The following is a 17,696-nucleotide window of genomic DNA, read 5'->3' on the forward strand; positions in this document are numbered from 1 at the left end:
TTATTGTGCACGCAGGCACCTGTACGTGCATGTCTGCATGTGTGTGTGTGTGTACACCTTTATGTGTGCTGTCCGTCTGTTCATGAAAGTGAATCTGTTCCGCGTGTGCTTGGGCATGAGCTTATGTATGTCTGTCCCCTCTGTTCTAACACACCGGCATGGCCTCACACATGAACACATTCACGCTCACTTGTTCACTGCTCACACACCGGTACGCTCTCACACAATAATGATAACTTACATTCTTACTCGCACACACATGCTCACACACACGCTCACACACATGCTCACACACACACTCACAATCAAACACATATACACACACGCTCACACTCACACGCTCGCACACAAACACACGCTCACACACTCACACATACACCCTCACACTCAAACGCATACACACACATGCACACACCGGCGCACTCGCACCGCAGCGAAGTGGGGCAGCCTGCGCGTGGGCCGTCGCTTCACCAGCAGCAGCAGCACAACCAGCGGCAGCAACCAGACGCTGAACCAGACTCCGGCCGATTCGGCGGCCACCACCACCACCCCGCCGCCCGGCACGCCCCGCCTGGACGTGCGCGGCAAGACCTCCGGCGGCCGCGACCCTCACCAGCTGCCGCTGAGCATCCACAAAGCGGCGCTCTACGTCGTGGGAGACAAGGCCCAGCTGAAGGTGGGGGGTCCCCACCGCTCCCCCCCACCGTTCTCCACCCCCCCACCACCCCTCAAACACGACGATCCGCCCGCTCATCTCTGTGGCCGTCTGGAACGCTCTTCCTTACAATATTAGAAAGCCACTGGAGCGGTGTATTTTTAAATCGTCTAGATTGACATTTAATTTCTTTGGAACTGCTTTTTGTGTTTAATTTTTGTTGTCCTTCCCCCGTACCTCCGATTGGTACGGTTGGCTACGTACGGTGCGAAAGAAGTTCAACACACAGTACACACATTCTACCGAGGTTGCGATTGCCGTCTCTCCCCGAGACGTTGACTCTAAAGCGGTGGACAGCCAGCCCACTGGGTCTCCGACCGCCGTCGTTTCCGCGCTCATTTTTTTTTTTGCCCGCCATCGCCCTCCGACCCCGCAGGGCTGGAGGAAGGAGGGCCTGGTGGCAATGGAGACCATCCCCGTGGAGATGGCCGACCTGTCTGCCACGCGCAGCAGCTTCCGCAAGCTGCTGCACGCCTGCTGCCCCAGCTCCACGCCCACGGACAGCGGCTCCTCCGCCTTCTTGACGGCGCTGGAGCAGTCGGAGTGGCTGCCACAGGTGCCGTCCATCGTGTTTTGTGTTCGGGCGGAACTGGCCGTAATATTTTAGCCGAAGGGTTTGGGAATTTGGCTCGCTCGCACCTTTTTGTTTGTTATCGGGATGCCGTCATGGTGCATTCAATTGAAAATGCGTCGTGAAGTTGTCACATTTGTAAAGCCAATTTGGAGTGATAGAGTGTCGACGGAGAGGCATTGGTTGCTGGAGTGGTGAGCATCTGAATGTGAGTAGAGCAAGGAAAGAGGGGTGAGAAGGGCAGGCAGCGGGTTACTCCTGTAGGACCTTGAAGAGAGGGAGCGCAGTCTTGGAGATGATTTGCGAGTTGATTGAGAGCCAGTCGAGAGATTTGGGAAACCGTTGTGATTGGTTCTGTTCTACGGGGACAGAGGGTGAGTGTTTCGGCGACGGTCGTAATACTTTATGTGCGCGAGAGAGCCACGTCTCCCCAGCTTAGCGATCAATGTTGGGTGTCGGTAAGATTACTGAAACTGGTAAAAAAAATGCCTGACCTTGGAGGTCAGGTGATGAAGGATCTAGCATAAGGAAGTTTCATTGATGGCAAAGTGTGCTTGCATGGTCCTCGATGACCTCGTGTCTGATAGGCAACATCAAAACCTTGATGTTGCCTATCAGAATCAGAATCTTTATGTATATTGGAGGAATCCGATAAGCTTTAGACCTCTCTTTCACAGATGTCCAGGAGACACCGATGAGATTTCCATGCATTTATCTTTAGCACGCAGCCCATCCGCTTACGGTCTTGACGTTGTATCTTGCTGCTTTTGCGGCACAGCGTGGAAACCCATAGTGCAATTTAAATGCAGCTTTCTGTTTCTCCCTCTGTCTCCCCCCGCTCCCCCCTCCCCCTCCACACACACAATGTGGCGTCCTCACCCACAGCTGCAGCGCCTCTTGCAGCTGAGTGGCCTGGTCGTGGAGCTCCTGGAGGGAGGATCGTCCGTCATCGTGGGCCTGGAGGATGGCTGGGACACGACCACGCAGGCACGGTGTAACGGCAAAGATCCCCCGTGTAGCCTTAACAGACTGTTGGGGCAAGGGCTCTTAGCGAGTAGCATCTATGAAGGCCGGCACGGCATACAAGGTGGTGGGTGGCCAGCACCACCACGCCCGGCCGCCGTTGTCTCCCTCGTGGCGATGTGTACACACCAACCCAGGACCAGTTCAGATTATCGTCACTGGTGTTGGCCGTGAGCGGGATTCGAACTCGGGACCCCGGTTCGTAGCGCAGCGCGCGAACCGCTACACTACCATTCCCCACACACACACCTGTGAATGTGCATGGCCGCTGTGTTTTTGTACATACAAACATAACACTATTGGTAAGCCCAGATACTGTCTAGAAACAACAACATCAATTGATAGTTGTTTCTGTGTGGGCCAAATGGCAGTGCAATACCCAAATTCTCGTCATTAAACCCCTCCACGACCCGACGAGATTGTCACATTTACAAAGATACTAGTTATACGTGGCCAGTGTGTTGATCGAATTCTGATCAATAAAGCTCATGTCATGAAAGGTGTTATCTTAGTAACCCACATAAACGTGGGGGTACACAGCTTGCAGAGATTAATCTCAAGAATCCCTCACTGTACTGCTGTCTTCTGGCAACCTGCCCTGGTATTCCCAGGCAGTCTCCCATCAAAGCACTCACGATTCTCACCGCGGCTTCGCTTCTGAGACCGGACGAGACAGGGCGCGATCAGGGCCGTTCGCTACGAGGCAGACGCGATCGCGTTATCCGATCAGCACGGTTGGCTACGTGCTGTGCGAAAGTAGTTAAACATGCCTACGTACGTACGTACATCCGCGCCCGCCACGGGATCGGTGGGCGTGCGCGCGCCGTCGATTGACGGCCGATGCCCCCGCTGCGGCCCCCCCCCCGCGCTCCGTGAGCCAGGTGGTGAGCCTGGTGCAGCTGCTGAGCGACCCGTTCTACCGCACGCTCGACGGCTTCCGGCTGCTCATCGAGAAGGAGTGGCTGGCGTTCGGGCACCGCTTCGGGCAGCGCAGCAACATGGGCGCGGGCGGGCAGAGCGCCAACTTCACTCCCGTCTTCCTACAGTTCCTCGACTGCGTGCACCAGGTGATTGCCTCCCGCGGCTGTCCGACAGCGGTCTGCAAACCGTTGGCAACGTTCGCTCGCCCCTCCCGCTCGCTCGCCCGTTGTTTTCCGATCGATCGATCAACGTAATGTTTATAACGCACCATAACTCCGCAAAGCCAAGACGGAAGCACGGATGGTTATAGACCTAGACTAGGCCGTGATCGGCGCTGGAGATTAAAACTAAACTATTAAAACTATTTTCAATTTTACCAGGTAAGGCCCACTGAGCTGTAAAGCTCATTTTCAGAAGCGACCTGGCTATCGCAAATGATAGCTCAATGAAGTGGCTCATCATGGGCGCAAACCCGCTTCACCCGTTGCTTTGATCCAGCTCTTCTTCCCGCCCCCTCCCCCCCCATAGCTGCAGTATCAGTTTCCCACGGAGTTTGAGTTCAACGATTACTACCTACGGTTCCTCGCCTACCACCACGTCTCCAACCGCTTCCGTACCTTCCTGCTCGACTCGGACTACGAGCGCATCGAGCAGGGTGAGCGGTATGAGCAGGGCGAGCGCGTCGTGCGGGGTGAGCGGGGGTGAGCGCTCAGACGCAGCTCTTCCTGGGAGCACACGCACACGGCAACACAGCAATACACAGACACAACACACACCAACACAGCAACACGCTTACACAGCACACGCATCCAGCAATACAGCAACACACGTACACAGCACACGGTCACCACGAGCTCGGGTCGCCGGGCTCCTAGCGCAGCGAGCAAACTGTACACACATGCGCACGCACGCACCCGCAAACACGCGCCCCCTGAAGGCTGCCGTGTGTGTGACCGCGTGCCGCAGGCGTGCTGTACGAGGAGAAGGGCGCGCGCTCGTGCGGGCAGTCACTCTGGGAGTACGTGGACTCGCTGCACCGCAGGGCGCCCCTCTTCTACAGCTTCCTCTACTCCCCCGGCGAGGACAGCGAGGTGCACGCGTGACTCCGCTGGGACCATGCGGAGTGGAAAACCTGCACGGGACCCTCGTGAACAGAGAGAGTTTTCGGACTCGGCGAGGCTTTGCTGGGCAAACGGGCGTCGTAGTCGTACTGCTATTAATAATCACCTATGCCTCGAGTTTCCTGGCTGGCTGCTGGCTGTGCTCCTCTCCACCACAACAGTCACTCTGTTTTGTTAATGGCTGTGGGCTGTTGCCACCGAAACTAGCTGGGTAACTGGCACATTTAGCTACGTAAGGTTCGAAAGAAGTTCAACATACACACATACAAGCTGGATTTCCCATGTAATAAATGAGCATTGAGTTGAATTGAAATGGAAGAAATTCAGAAGGCGTATAATGGATAGCGACACCGAAGAGGTGGGAGCAGCGAACACAGAGCAGACTGACCATGGTTCATTTAAAATCACTCTAACTTTAGAATTCGTGCTCCAATTAATGTATTCATTTCACCGGAATATCCTTTAAATCGTAGAGATAATATCACAACAAAACTCACAAAATATGCATTATATTGGCATTTAATGACGCAAAAAATCTGGTTACTTTTAGCGATCCGAGTACAGGAGGACTGTGATGAAAGTACGAACAAGGAGAGCTGTATTCTTGGGTCTTTCGGTAAAGTCACGTAGATAGGTTCAAAGAAAATAACAAATAAACTCCTTTACAAAAGTTTTTAAAAAACAACGGTTTTATTTTAAAGTGCTGTAAAAAGTAAATAACTCGATTGGACAACGGGAAGTGAACGACATCTTGATTACAAGAGACACGCGGCACCTGCTTTTTGTGCGAGCCGATTCCACAGCTTAGAGACCGCGGCGTTTTTCACCTACACAAAAATCTATAATTAACATGCCGTCCATGAAAAAAAAATGTAATTGCTTGAAAGGAGGCAATTAATTGATGAATTGATGCCGATTTTAATACAGGCATGCATTGTCACCGGATCTGAGTACGTGTGCAACATTTGGAATTGGACAACAGGAAGTAGACTAACTTTTAATTACAAGATTTGACCACAACACAGCTTTCAAGTTAAGTAAAACCGTTGAAAAATAACAAAAAACTACGACGTTTCGATCGCAACACAAGCGGTCGTCTTCAGGAAAAAGGGTGACGACCGCTTGTGTTGCGATCGAAACATCATAGTTTCTTGCTATTTTATTTGAACCTATCTACGTGACTTTACAAAAGACCCAAGAATACGAATTCCTGCAGTCACGAAAGATTTAAGGAGAGCTGTCTCTTACGCAGCGCAACGGGTTCTCCACTCGCGACAATAACAAGCGTCCGCGCGTCCGCATGCCAGGTGCTGCGCCTGTGCTGCTCCACGGCCGCGCTGCACCTCTGGGGCTACTACACCGGCGAGGCTCTCAGGGAAGGGCCCCCCTACGACCCCGAGCTGCTGCCCGAGGCGGGGCACGGGGCGGACGAGTGGGCCCCCGACGGGGGGGCGCCGGGGGGGGGCGGCTGCGGCACGGCCGTGGCCCAGAGCAGCCGGCGCACGCTGTGGTGGGGCTACGACGGGGTGGCGCGGACTCAGCCCGATGCCATCACCGCCATGCTGCAGGTGCAAAGACAAAGATCCCGCCCCCTGTATAGCCTTTAACAGACTGTTGGGGCAAGTGCTGTTAGCGAGTAGCACCTATGAAGGGCCGGCACAATCCACGAGGGGGTGGGTGGCCAACGCCACACCCGGCTGCGTTTGATTCTTATGGCGGTACCCCGGGGTACCAAATAAGACAAACTGGCAGAGGCAATTAAATATTTTATTTCTGGGACACTATTTTTTCCAGGGATTTCGATGTAAAGTTTAATGTAAACGAGGCCGAAGTTATGAAGGGGTTCATATTCTTGGTTCTTTTGGTAAAGTCACGTAGAAGGGAAATAATAAAAGAATAAAAATAAAACAATAAATTCTCACGACGTTTTTTTTTTCTTGCTGTGGTTTTCACACCTGATGATGATTGCTTGTGTTGCAATCGAAACGTCGTGAGAATGTTATTGTTTTATTTTTTATTATTTTATTATTTCCCTTCTACGTGACTTTACCGAAAGAACCAAGAATATGAATCCCTGCAGTCACGAAAGCTTTACATCGAAATTTATGAGGGGATGTTATCACGATAATTACTTATTTAACCAGGAAAGCCAATAGGTCAATAATAAATATTAAGGGGTCCCTGCATTGTGCCACTGGGCTAACACCAATGCTACTGTATGCGTTTAGCTATGGGACGTAACCAGAAATGCCCAAGGAAACCCACGCAGAACAGGGGGCCACAGCATACAAACTCCACGCACAGAAAGGGCACCCGAGTCGTGAACCGAACCCAGGCCTTGTATCACCACTGCACCACCACCCTGCCGCCCGTGGACAAGTGCTGCTACAGCTGTACGAGTGGAGGGCTGACACTGCTGCTACCGCTGTGTCCCGGCAGGAGATCCAGCGGCTGGAGACGGCTCTGGGCCGCACGGGCGAGCACTGGAAGGAGACCTGGGACCGCGCCAGGGCCAAGGTTCCCCACACCTCCCCGGTGAGACTGCACGGAACCGAGAGGGGTAGCTTCTCGCACTGCGTGTGTGTGCGTGCGTGCGTGTGTGTGCGTGTGTGCGTGTGTGTGTGTTTGTATGTGCATGCTGTCCCAATGGGGAGCGGTAGTGTAGCGGTTAGCGTGCTGCACTATGAACCTGGCGACCCGTTCACGGAAAACACCAGTGACGATTATCTGTACCGGTCCTGGGCTTCCTCTAGGTTGACTCAGCCTCAAATGAGTACCTGGTACGATGTGTGAACATCGCCACTCGGAAGACAAAGGCGGCCGTGCGTGGTGTTGGCCACCCACCCCCTCGTGTGCCGTGCCGGCCTTTATCGGTGCTCGCTAACAGCACTTGCCCCCACAGTATGTTAAGGCTATACGGGGGATCTTTGTCTTTATCTGTTATGCTGTCCAAAGGCGGCCGCAGGGCATGGTGGTGGCCACCCACCCCCTCGTGTGCCAATGTCTGTCTTTGTAGGTGCTCGCACACAGCACTTGCTCCAACAGTCTGTGAAGTCTATACGGGGCAGTGGAGGGTCTTTGTCTTTTACGTGAATACAAATACAGTAGTACAGTGGTACGACGTTACATGTCTGTCTCTCTGGGGATTGAAGTATAAGCAGATGTGTGAAAAGTTTTGGTCTGTGAACGTCTGTAGAGCGTGACAGTTTCACGATGTACAAATACATCACTGGGCGAGGCGGTTAATCAGTCCAGGTGGATATGTGTGAGCAGCTGGATATGCAACATTTTTATGTAGTTACCAGTGTGTCTATCAAAGGGACTGTGGTTAGGTCTACACTGATCTAAGGTAGCAGAGACCTGAGTTCTATTTCCATCCACGGTTAGCATCAGTGGTACCTGAACCTGCCTGTGGCCAACCCTAGGTTGACTTAAATTAGTACCTGGTGAAGTGTGTAAACATTTGCAATGGGGGAGGCAGCCATGAGTGATGCTGGCCAAAAAGCATGCCATCGTGTATTGCGTCAGCCTTAATAAGTGCTTACTAAAAGCACTTGCCCCAGGAGTCTATATGGCTATATGGGTAGTATAATGTGCATGTGTGTGTACATATTTACCTTCTGATTTAAAGCTTTCGTGACTGCAGGGATTCATCTTCTTGGTTCTTTCGGTAAAGTCACGTAGAAGGGAAGTACCGAAAGAACCAAGAAGATATATACCTTCATTATGGTGGCAGCCAACTCGCTCCATGGTAGCTTGAGTGTTACAACGCAGGACCGCTAGAGACTGTTTCCGGCTTGGGGAGGCCTTCACGCACGCAGCAGTGGACAGATCATGGCTGATGATGACGACGTTGTGGGGTGGTACCGTAGCAGCGACGGAGGCATTTAAAAACGAGCCGCTCGCCGTGCCAACAGAAGGGCTCTCTCGTGCCGTCGGGGGCCCCGTACTCGCGTCCCTCTCTCGGGAGCGTGGGGGCGTCGCTCAAGGCCCTGGACGCCCCTTTTGGGGACCCGGGCGGGCCCGGAGACGGGGACAGCGTCGCGTCGTGGGCCCCGACGTCGTCCGGCATGGACGAGCCGCAGCCGCCGCTCACCCCCGACGTCGACTACTACTCTGGCTTCCCCATCAGCGACTCGGAGCAGAGGTTCGCTTCCCGATACTTCTTGATGTTTTCCTCCACCCTTTCCAATTCTGCAAGTTGCAGGGTGGGTGTCCCTTTCCCCGCCGTTAGTTTTATTTTGAGAGGCGTAGCGCCGCTGTTTTTAGAGGCATTTTACTGTACTCACTGCAGAGAACTATAGTGACACGACCGCACTTTACGTTAGTTGGCGCCAAACTTTGACTGACTTACGATTCCGTTGAGAATCGATTCTGTTCCGATGATTTAAACATAGGTAATAGGTATTTTACCCTTTTACCTGGCAAAAAAACTGACACCTTTATACAAGGGATCATGTTTGCATTAACCACAACACTTGCGGTCAAAATGCAAACAAAAAGACAACTCTGATAATGTATGCACTGTCCTTGAAATTGATTGGTCCACACCCGAGACAGCTTTTCTTAGAGCCTAGTCTTACATGGTGTTGGACCAAATGACGCCAAAAGGCGCACAACTCAAAGACATCGCACCATCAGAGTATTGAGAGCTCGGGGTACGCAATGCATTAAAAGGGTTAAAAACCTATTACTATATCTTGCTACTGGCAAAGGAGGTCTCGTAATGTTAAACATAGGTAAGTGGAACCAAATCAAAAGAAGAACCGCTGACGTACGTCATTGGGAAATGGTTGATTTGTCTGCATATTTTTCCGCGCATTTCATCCATATTTCATCCCCATTACGCTACCGGTGTCATGTCACGAGATGAAGAGACCATTGCTGTTGCTCGCAGAGCTGTGCGCGCAGCCCTCTGTGTTGGAAGAACATTAAGTGACCGCCGGTCCACGCGATAGGAGGGCAGCACTTTACAACCAAAGCTGTCCTGGACAGTAATCTTCTTTGCATGGCAGGCAAACTGATATTGTTTCAGTCTCAGAGCTGGAATTTTGCCAAATTCAATGCATTAATCAGATTTAACTTGATGGGTTTTTTTTTGTTGTTGTGTGGAATCACGGTTGAATTACGAGTGAAATATGGCTTTGAGGATTACATTGTGAGGCTCAAATTGAACAGTGCAGCTTGCCTGCCAAGTGCTTAAAGCCATGCTGTTGTTCTTCGAGACCCGTTAAACGTTGGCTGCAAGACTGCGGGAAATCAAGTTGCATGTCACGTGGCTCTGCAGCTCAGAACGTTGTTCAACATCTTTTTGAGATTAGTTTTTATTTTATATATGGTTGTAACAATCGCTCAGAATGTCTGTGCAGGTCGTTGTGACCTCGCCTGCCCCCGAGGCTTACGTGATCAGGTTTATTTTGTCATGCAAAAATCTCTCACGATTACGGATGGAGAAAGAGATGGAGGTGGCTCGGCGGGCAACACGAACACATTATTATTCATTAAATGTACATTTGATGCACAATTCATACATTTTTTTTTATGCATAAACATCCAGCACGCAGCTTATCTGGCTCACTGGCTGTCGCCATCATCATCATCATCTTCCTCCTGGGGTTGATGCCTCATTCCAAAATCTGCATCAGATGTCCCACGGACAAACTGGGCCCCGTTATAAGACCAAGGAATCACTACCACTCGCCAATGCCTACAGTTATGAACCCCGCGCCTTTGCTCATTGAAACGAATGGGTTGAGTGTTTTTGTTAATTGTGTTTGTGCAGCACTGCCAACGCAGCAGTAGAATCACCAAAGAATTTGTTTAACCAAGTACAGAATGTTCAACTAAACCTGCAGTTGGCGAGGCTGACAAAATTTGTACGACTCTGCGGAAAGTCAACTTTTTGTCATCCTATGGTGAGAGTGACCCCGCCTAAGCGATGTGGAATGTCCACCACTAACCCAGGACTGACAGTGTAGATGTGGGCCTCGCCGATGTTCATTTTAGCTTCAAATGCTCTTGGTGTGTAAGTAAGCTTGCACACCTGTGGAGATTAACTTTTCTTGCCACAAATGTTCTCATTGAAACCTGAGTGGTTATCAGGATGCCTTAGGAGCATTACATTGTGTTCCACAGTGCAATGACGTCAAGACTATCTGCCGTGAGTACCTGGTATGTGAGTAGCTGGTTTCTGAGTACTTGGTGCAGTGTGTATACAACTACTGAACTGGAGTGACAGAGGTGGCCGGCCGTGGTACCGGCCACAACAACACCTCCTCGGCAACGCCCTGTCTGCTTTAATGGGTGCTCACTAACAGCACTGGCCCTAAATATGTATATGGCAATATGGGAGACCTTTGTCTTACGTGTGCGAGGGAGTTACAAACAGTGGTTAGGTGGATCGTGCGTGGTGCTGCGATTCCAGCGATCTTGATTCGATTCCTGACCACACGCGACGTCAGTGATGCCTGAAGCTGCACTGAGCCTCTTATGGGTTTCTGTGGTGTGGTCATGCACGTTGACACTGGGAAGACAAAGACGGCCAGGGCCCACCGTCTCACCGTGCTCAGTGACAGCGCGTGCTACGTTGGTCTCAGCAGCTGAAGGGGGATGTTTGTCTTGGTTCCGTGTGTGTGTGCAGGTCATACGAAGGTGTTCTCTACAAGCGAGGTGCCCTTCTGAAGGGCTGGAAGGCACGCTGGTTTGTGCTGGACAAAACGAAACACCAGGTACACATTGGGTGGGAGGGTGAGTGGGGCGTGAGCGTGAGTGTGGGGCGTGAAGGTTGAGCGGTATGTGAGGGTGAGTGGTTTGCGAGCTAGAGTGGTACGTTAAGGTTGGTGGGTATGTGAAGGTGAGTGAGGCTTGAGGGTGAGTGGTGTGTGAGGATGAATGTGGGTGGGTGGGTGGGAGGGTGAGTGAGGGTGGGTGGGTGGGAGGGTGAGTGAGTGAGGGTGGGTGGGATGGGAGGGTGGGTGATAAGTGAGGGTGAGTGGGGCGGAAGGGTGAGTGGGATGGGAGTGTGAGTGAGTGGTGTGTGAGGGTGAGCGAAGGTAATTGGGATGGGAGGGTGAGGAGGAGGGGGTGGTGTTGAGCCTGTGCTGATGAATGTGTGTTTGTTGTCAGCACAGCGGCTGGTTCAGTCATCTGTGGGCTTACTTCATGATACCATCTGAATATCCCCTGTTCGAGAAAAGGTTTTACTTTCAAAATTCTCACTTCACTGCTTAAGCTGTCTAGGTGGAAAAATTGTGCGTATTTCAAATGCATCCGTCACCTGTGAATCTGTTGGTTTGCAGCGAACCTACGCAGTTATGTCTGGTTTTCCTCTTTCGACATTTTATTTCCATCAAGGCATTCAGCACTGTACATTTGCGTCTTCTGCCTACACGCGGCAAATAAGCAGTCCACGCGGCTCCATTTACAGGCATGTGGGATGCAGATACTGTGCAGGACCCTTATCTTCAAAAGCTATTTTATCTTCAAAGAGCTTATTCACATTCACAGTCCTATTGATTACAACATGTGCTAATCAGTCACGTTTGGTCAGCTGCGGAATAGGATGATGAAAAACTGATTACGCTCCAGTCAGACAATCAACAAATATTAACTTTTTTGGAATGCTTTATCGATCCGTAAGCAACCACTCTCCCCCCCCCCGCCTTCGCCCCAACAACACTGTTATAGACTCTTTCTCTCCTCTTTCCCTGAAAACCTCAAGAACAATTCATATTAATTTCAGATCACCATTATGCTGCACAGTATTTGCAAGGAGGAACCACACACAAGAATGGAAGGCAGCCAGCCAGTGAGCTGGTGCCACGGTGGTGAGATGTTAACTACCCCACCTGGTATACAGGAGGTTGTGGGTTCGATCCCGACCCTGACGCCTGCTGTATATTTGGAGTTTGCGGTGTCTTTCTCCCCGTGGTTGCGTGGATTTTTCTCCGGGTCCTCCGGTTTTCCCCTCCACATTTACAATCAATATGCTTCGAGTATTTGGCTGCTATAAATTTCCACGAGATGTGAAGCCACTTTGTTGAGCTATCATTTGTGATAGCCAGGTTGCTTCTGAAAACCTGGTAAAAAAAAGTTGTTTTGATCTGCAGTTCCCTTTAAAATATCATATTATGATGATATTTAAACCATACTCTTTGGTTCTTTCGGTAAAGTCACGTAGGTATAAAATAAAATAAATCACGACGTTTCGGGGGCAACACAAGCAATCGTCATCAGGTGGGACAACCACAGCAAGAAAAAACTGCTGTTGTCCCAGGCAGACTGTTTTAAAAGGTTTGAAATGGGTGTAGCTCAAGGGTTATAAAGAAGTGGCCGGGGCTAGTGATGTTATTGTGATAAATTAGCATGTAACTGTAAGATAGGAGAGCGGCCTCCTAGACGAGGGCACGGAAGTGGCTATGGAATCAAAGAGTATGGATTCCTGCAGTCACGAAAGCTTCAAATCAAGATATTTAAACCAGTTAATGATTGTTGACTATTTGTTGCAAAAAGGCCATTTGGTCAAAAAACTGAGATTTTTGTTTTATTCCTCTTTGTTTTTAAATACCTGGTGTTATTTTCTATTCGCCTGGTGTTTCACGTATAATTGCACCAAAGCAGAAACTGAACAGCTTATTCGTATTTAATTTTCAGATCAAATTGGCCTCAATGAGCACCTAGTAGAGTGTGTAAATATCGCCAACGAGGGAGTCAAAAGTGGATGGGCGTGATGCTGACCACCCACCCCCTCGTGTGCCGCCACCGGCCTTCGTAGGTGCTCGCTAACAGCACTTGGGAGTCTCGCATGGCCGGACGGCGGATGTGTACGTGCGTGTATTTGCGCGCACGTGTGCCTGTGGCCCTGTGCGTGACTGCGTGCGTGACGACCGTGCGTGCGCTCGTGTCTGCCCGCACAGCTGCGCTACTACGACACGGCGGACGACCAGCACTGTAGGGGCGAGATCGACCTGGGGGACGTGGAGTCCGTGACTCCGGCCACTGCCACCCTGGGGGCCCCCAAGAACATGGAGGACAAGGCCTTCTTCGACGTACGTCGGCGCCGCCCCACCGCTCGATTCACCACGGGTCCTTAAAACGAGGGAACTGAGCTGGAGCCGGGCTCTAATTATTTTTGGGGCGTCGCTGTGGCGAGATGTTTACGTCCTCGTCTGGCATGCAGGAGGTCGTGGGTTTGATCCCGACCCTAACGCCTGCTCTATATTTGAGGGTTTGCATGTTCTCCCCTCGGTCGTGTTAATAGCAGTTTGACAATTGTCAAACTACATTTAACTGACAAACGGGAGTTAAGAACATTCATTCATATATAACATTGAAAAAATTACATTTCCAATTCATAATTATCCACACAAACTGAAAACATTGAATGGTAAGCCTAGTCATATTTGAAGAAAATACTAATTACATTAATGGATTAAATCAATGTAGACAAGGGAGGAGTACTGTTAGGGGCGATACGGTGACAAGATGTTAATTACCTCGCCTAATATACAGGAGGCCGCGGGTTTGATTCTGACCACTGACACCTATATATTTGGAGTTTGCATGTCTCCCCGTGGTCGCGTAGATCTTTCTCCGGGTCCTCCGGTTTTTCCCTCCACGTTTATAAACATGCATTTAGAGTATTTGGCTGCTGTAACTTTCCACGTGATGAGCCACTTTCAGTTGAGCTATTATTTGTGGCCAGGTCGCTTCTGATAAAGAGCTACATAGCTCAGTGGGCCTCACCTGGTAAAATGAAAATAGTTAAGTTTAAAATGTTAAATTTATTTTTTAAATGCGTTATGCGCACCAGACCACAGGGAGGTTTCATAGCGCTGTGCAGTACAGTATAACAAAACAACTTTCAATAATAGTCAATAATTATACTTCTGGCAGTCTTCACACGGCGGCGTTTTGGCGGCGAACCTGATAGCGGTCGCAAAATAAAACTTGGCGCTCTTGTCGACACACAGGTGCGCACGACGAAGCGCGTGTACAACTTCTGCGCCCAGGATGCCGCGTCGGCGCAACAGTGGAGCGACCACATCCAGGGCTGCCTCTCGGACGCGTGACCTCCCCCCACCCACTCCACCCACCTCACCAAGCCGAGCTCCTCCCTTGCGCCCCTAGCGAGGACCCCCGCGGTAATTAACGAGCCGGTGAAACCGCTCTCCGTGCTGCAGGCCCCGCGTGGCCCAGAGCGCGAGAGGACGGGCAGTCGGTGTCACGGTGACTTCTGACTTTTAAGAACGCTTACATTTATTTTCACACTCTGCCTCGCCGTGTCCACTGCCGTCCGTCCTTCTCCGCCTGTGAATGAGACGGGCGGGTGACACGAGTGCAGAAATGATCGTCAGGCTGATGCTCGTTTTGCGAATGGACACGGGAAGCGACCCGTTCGCTGGCGCTTTTCAGGTGTAACAACAATGTGACACAATTTGCACGTGTTCACGCCAGCCTCAATCCCACACAACTGGATCAAAAGCCACGATCAGCCTCAAGCTTCGCTCCACCGAAATCCGCGTAAGACAACGCCAGGTTGAGTCGGCGAATCGGTGGGCAGGAAACTAAAGACGAGTGTCATTTAATTTTTCGCAACACCCGTTTGATTTTTCCTAGAAACGGTGATAGAAAAAAAAAACTGCTGTTTTCGCAGGCATAACAATTTTTTTTTCCGCTCGTGTTGAAAACTTTGAATGTTTTGTTGAAAATGCATGTAAGATGTAGGTGCTAGATGGTGCACGAATACCCCCACACATTAGCCGACAGTGCAGATTAGGCTTTTTTTTACCGCAATTGCTATTAATCTATAAGGCACACATTTAAATATGACGGTTGCATCGTTCCTGATGTTTTTCTCCCGAGGCCAAATTTTCAAGTTTCACGAAGACATATCGGCTGTTCTTAAATTCAGAGCAGTTTACCTTTTAACGAGGACAAATTAAACTTTAACTTAATGAGAAGTATCTTTTTAGCATACATTTACTATAATTGTGTAGCATTTGAAAAAGTGGTGGGTTCTTTTAGACACACGTACTTATTACTGAAGTTTGCATTAAACTGACTTTGCACTGATTCTTACTTTTGGATGTTTATTTTAGGTGAGATTGATGAAGTTACAGTGCATTGTGCATTTCAGCTTAGCAGCCTCTGCATCTTGTGTGTAGATTTTATCGTGTATATATTACGTGAAATGTACACGTGAAGCGGGGTGGCCGTGTGTACGTTTGCGAACCGGGAATTCAAAGCGTAGCACATTCGCACAAGACTTGCGGTTCACGATCTTACATTAGGATTTTTTTTGGTTTTCATATTCCCCCCTCTCAGTACAGTTTTGGGTACTTATACGTTCGCAGTTCTAACCTAGTGGGAGAAATTCCACATTCTCGTTCCACGACTCGGTATTTTGGTATTCGGTTTAGTTGAACGTTAACTCACAAACTTGGTATTGTGAGTCACACACACAGTCCGCCGCCACCCCACGGTCGATGTGTATCATTGCCGACTGCGTGCGGTGGTAAGTTACGAAGGAGTGCTATTATGGTAGTTCGACATAGTAGCAACGTTGTTCACAAATGTCAACATTTCAATTTATTGGACCACATTGCGAAAAGCTACATTTGTAAATTTGTACGCATGTGGAACAGTACAGTACATTGGTGTCAAAATAAGATGTTGCCCTCCCAAAAAAAAGTCCACAATTATTTATAAATAAAAAGTTTAAATAGTCTGGGATATATATGGTGAGTCATATGTTACTTTCCAAACTTGGCTCTGGTTTAAATGTTTCTATTCTGGACAAGCAATTTATATCCCATGCCATATATATCATTTTTTATTTGTAGTAGATTATCAAACACCAAATTTCAATGCGCTTCTGTTGTGTTATTCATTTACAACAAAGCTGTACTGGAATCGGGTTTAAGGGAGGGATTTTTGTTTTACTTGATGCTCATCGATTTCAGTTCTCAGGCATAACTGCACAGTCCAGCTTTCATATGAAACGTGGATGATACCACCCATACTCGCTCATGAGCAGCAGTTGGCAGGCTCAGTGATGTGGCTGGGTGTATAAATTGTCAAATAAAATCGTGTTAGAACAATTATCCAGCATTGCAGAGAACCTGGGTTCAAGTCCGAGTTTCAGTCATATGCGATTAAATCAGGTACCCTTGTGCAGCAGTGAGGTGGCAGCCTCAGACCAGTCAACAATTACTGCAGTGGGAACATCTTTGAATCGTTTTTTTTCTCACTTAATTTGGTTTAAAAAAATCAAGTTCGGAGAATCAACAAACGAAACTGAAGTTTGATTGCCATGAAAATGATCAGCTACAAATAGAAGGGGGCATGAAAAAGTGTGCCCCGAGTGTGTGAGTGAGAGGTCACTTTGAAGGGATGCCAGAAGTGCTTCAGTGGTATCACCTTCCACAGGCCTGCTCACAATTGTTTTACTTATTTCAACATTTAAACTGAGGTCGGATTGCCATACCATCAGCACTCTTTGCAGGGCATATTAAGGGATGCGGCACCTAGTGCGTGAAGTGGCTCCAAAAAAAGTCCCCGTAAAATAATCTTCTGGGGCCATTATCTGATAGTCACTAACGTTACACCGCTCGCTCGCTCGTCCGTGAGAGTCCTGAAAAAGGAATTTTCTTCATCTCGTCCCATGAGCCAAGAGCACAATTGGAATAACATTGCAGATGAATAGAATTTATTTTATATAAACAATTGACAGGGCCACAATAAATACACACGTTTCAAGTACCCACATTTTGCAAAGCGCAGCAGTAGCTTTTACGCTTGTGCACCCCAAGTATGAATTCTGCCTGGGCTTTTTGTAAGCTACTTATAATAAGTAAAAGAAAGACAGCGCAATTGACACAGGGTTTGGGCGAGCGCCCATTGCAGACATGTGATGAAATGCCTCGGTCTCTCGTGGACAGCGACTGGGCACGCTTTGCGTTCTTGTGTAACGGTGGTTGTGTTTGAGCAACTTTGGTGGGAGCCCACTGGTTGTTTAGATCACAATGGAAGCCGTTGTATTTTCTCAGTTGTATTTAAACGTTTGCATGCTCGTTTTATGGCTGACGTGTTTTTTTAAATGTAACGGTAAATTAGCTAAATAATCGCAGTGCATTTTAATTAAATAAAGATAGCCATTGCACAAGTGAACATTTCAAATGTGCATTTAAAAACTATAGTAAGAATAGCATTTAAATGATTTAGTATTCAAATTAAATTATTACATTTGTTTTTACCTTCAAGCAATGTGTTGCTCGACCGGATCAGTGATAACGGTAATAACAGTACAACAGCTTGATTGCGGAGTTTTTTTTTTCGCGGTTGT

At 49.2% G+C, this 17,696-nt stretch overlaps 1 protein-coding gene across 1 annotated transcript in view; it reads left to right on the forward strand.

Annotated features, from left to right (window-relative positions):
- The window catches only part of LOC144722958 (myotubularin-related protein 5-like), a 97,139-nt gene extending 80,687 nt beyond the window's left edge, over positions 1-16,452 (forward strand). The window contains exons 29-40 of the mRNA XM_078601408.1: positions 435-676; positions 1,092-1,271; positions 2,172-2,273; positions 3,191-3,376; positions 3,759-3,885; positions 4,197-4,321; positions 5,659-5,919; positions 6,791-6,886; positions 8,269-8,498; positions 10,992-11,079; positions 13,267-13,398; positions 14,323-16,452. Coding sequence (XP_078457534.1) covers positions 435-676; positions 1,092-1,271; positions 2,172-2,273; positions 3,191-3,376; positions 3,759-3,885; positions 4,197-4,321; positions 5,659-5,919; positions 6,791-6,886; positions 8,269-8,498; positions 10,992-11,079; positions 13,267-13,398; positions 14,323-14,421 — 1,868 coding nt within the window. The 3' untranslated portion in view covers positions 14,422-16,452. The remainder of the gene's footprint in view (positions 1-434; positions 677-1,091; positions 1,272-2,171; positions 2,274-3,190; positions 3,377-3,758; positions 3,886-4,196; positions 4,322-5,658; positions 5,920-6,790; positions 6,887-8,268; positions 8,499-10,991; positions 11,080-13,266; positions 13,399-14,322) is intronic.
- Positions 16,453-17,696: the final 1,244 nt, after the last annotated feature.

Source organism: Lampetra planeri, chromosome 16 (genome assembly GCF_965212315.1).
Source record: "Lampetra planeri chromosome 16, kcLamPlan1.2.h2, whole genome shotgun sequence".
NCBI classification, from domain to species: domain Eukaryota; kingdom Metazoa; phylum Chordata; class Hyperoartia; order Petromyzontiformes; family Petromyzontidae; genus Lampetra; species Lampetra planeri.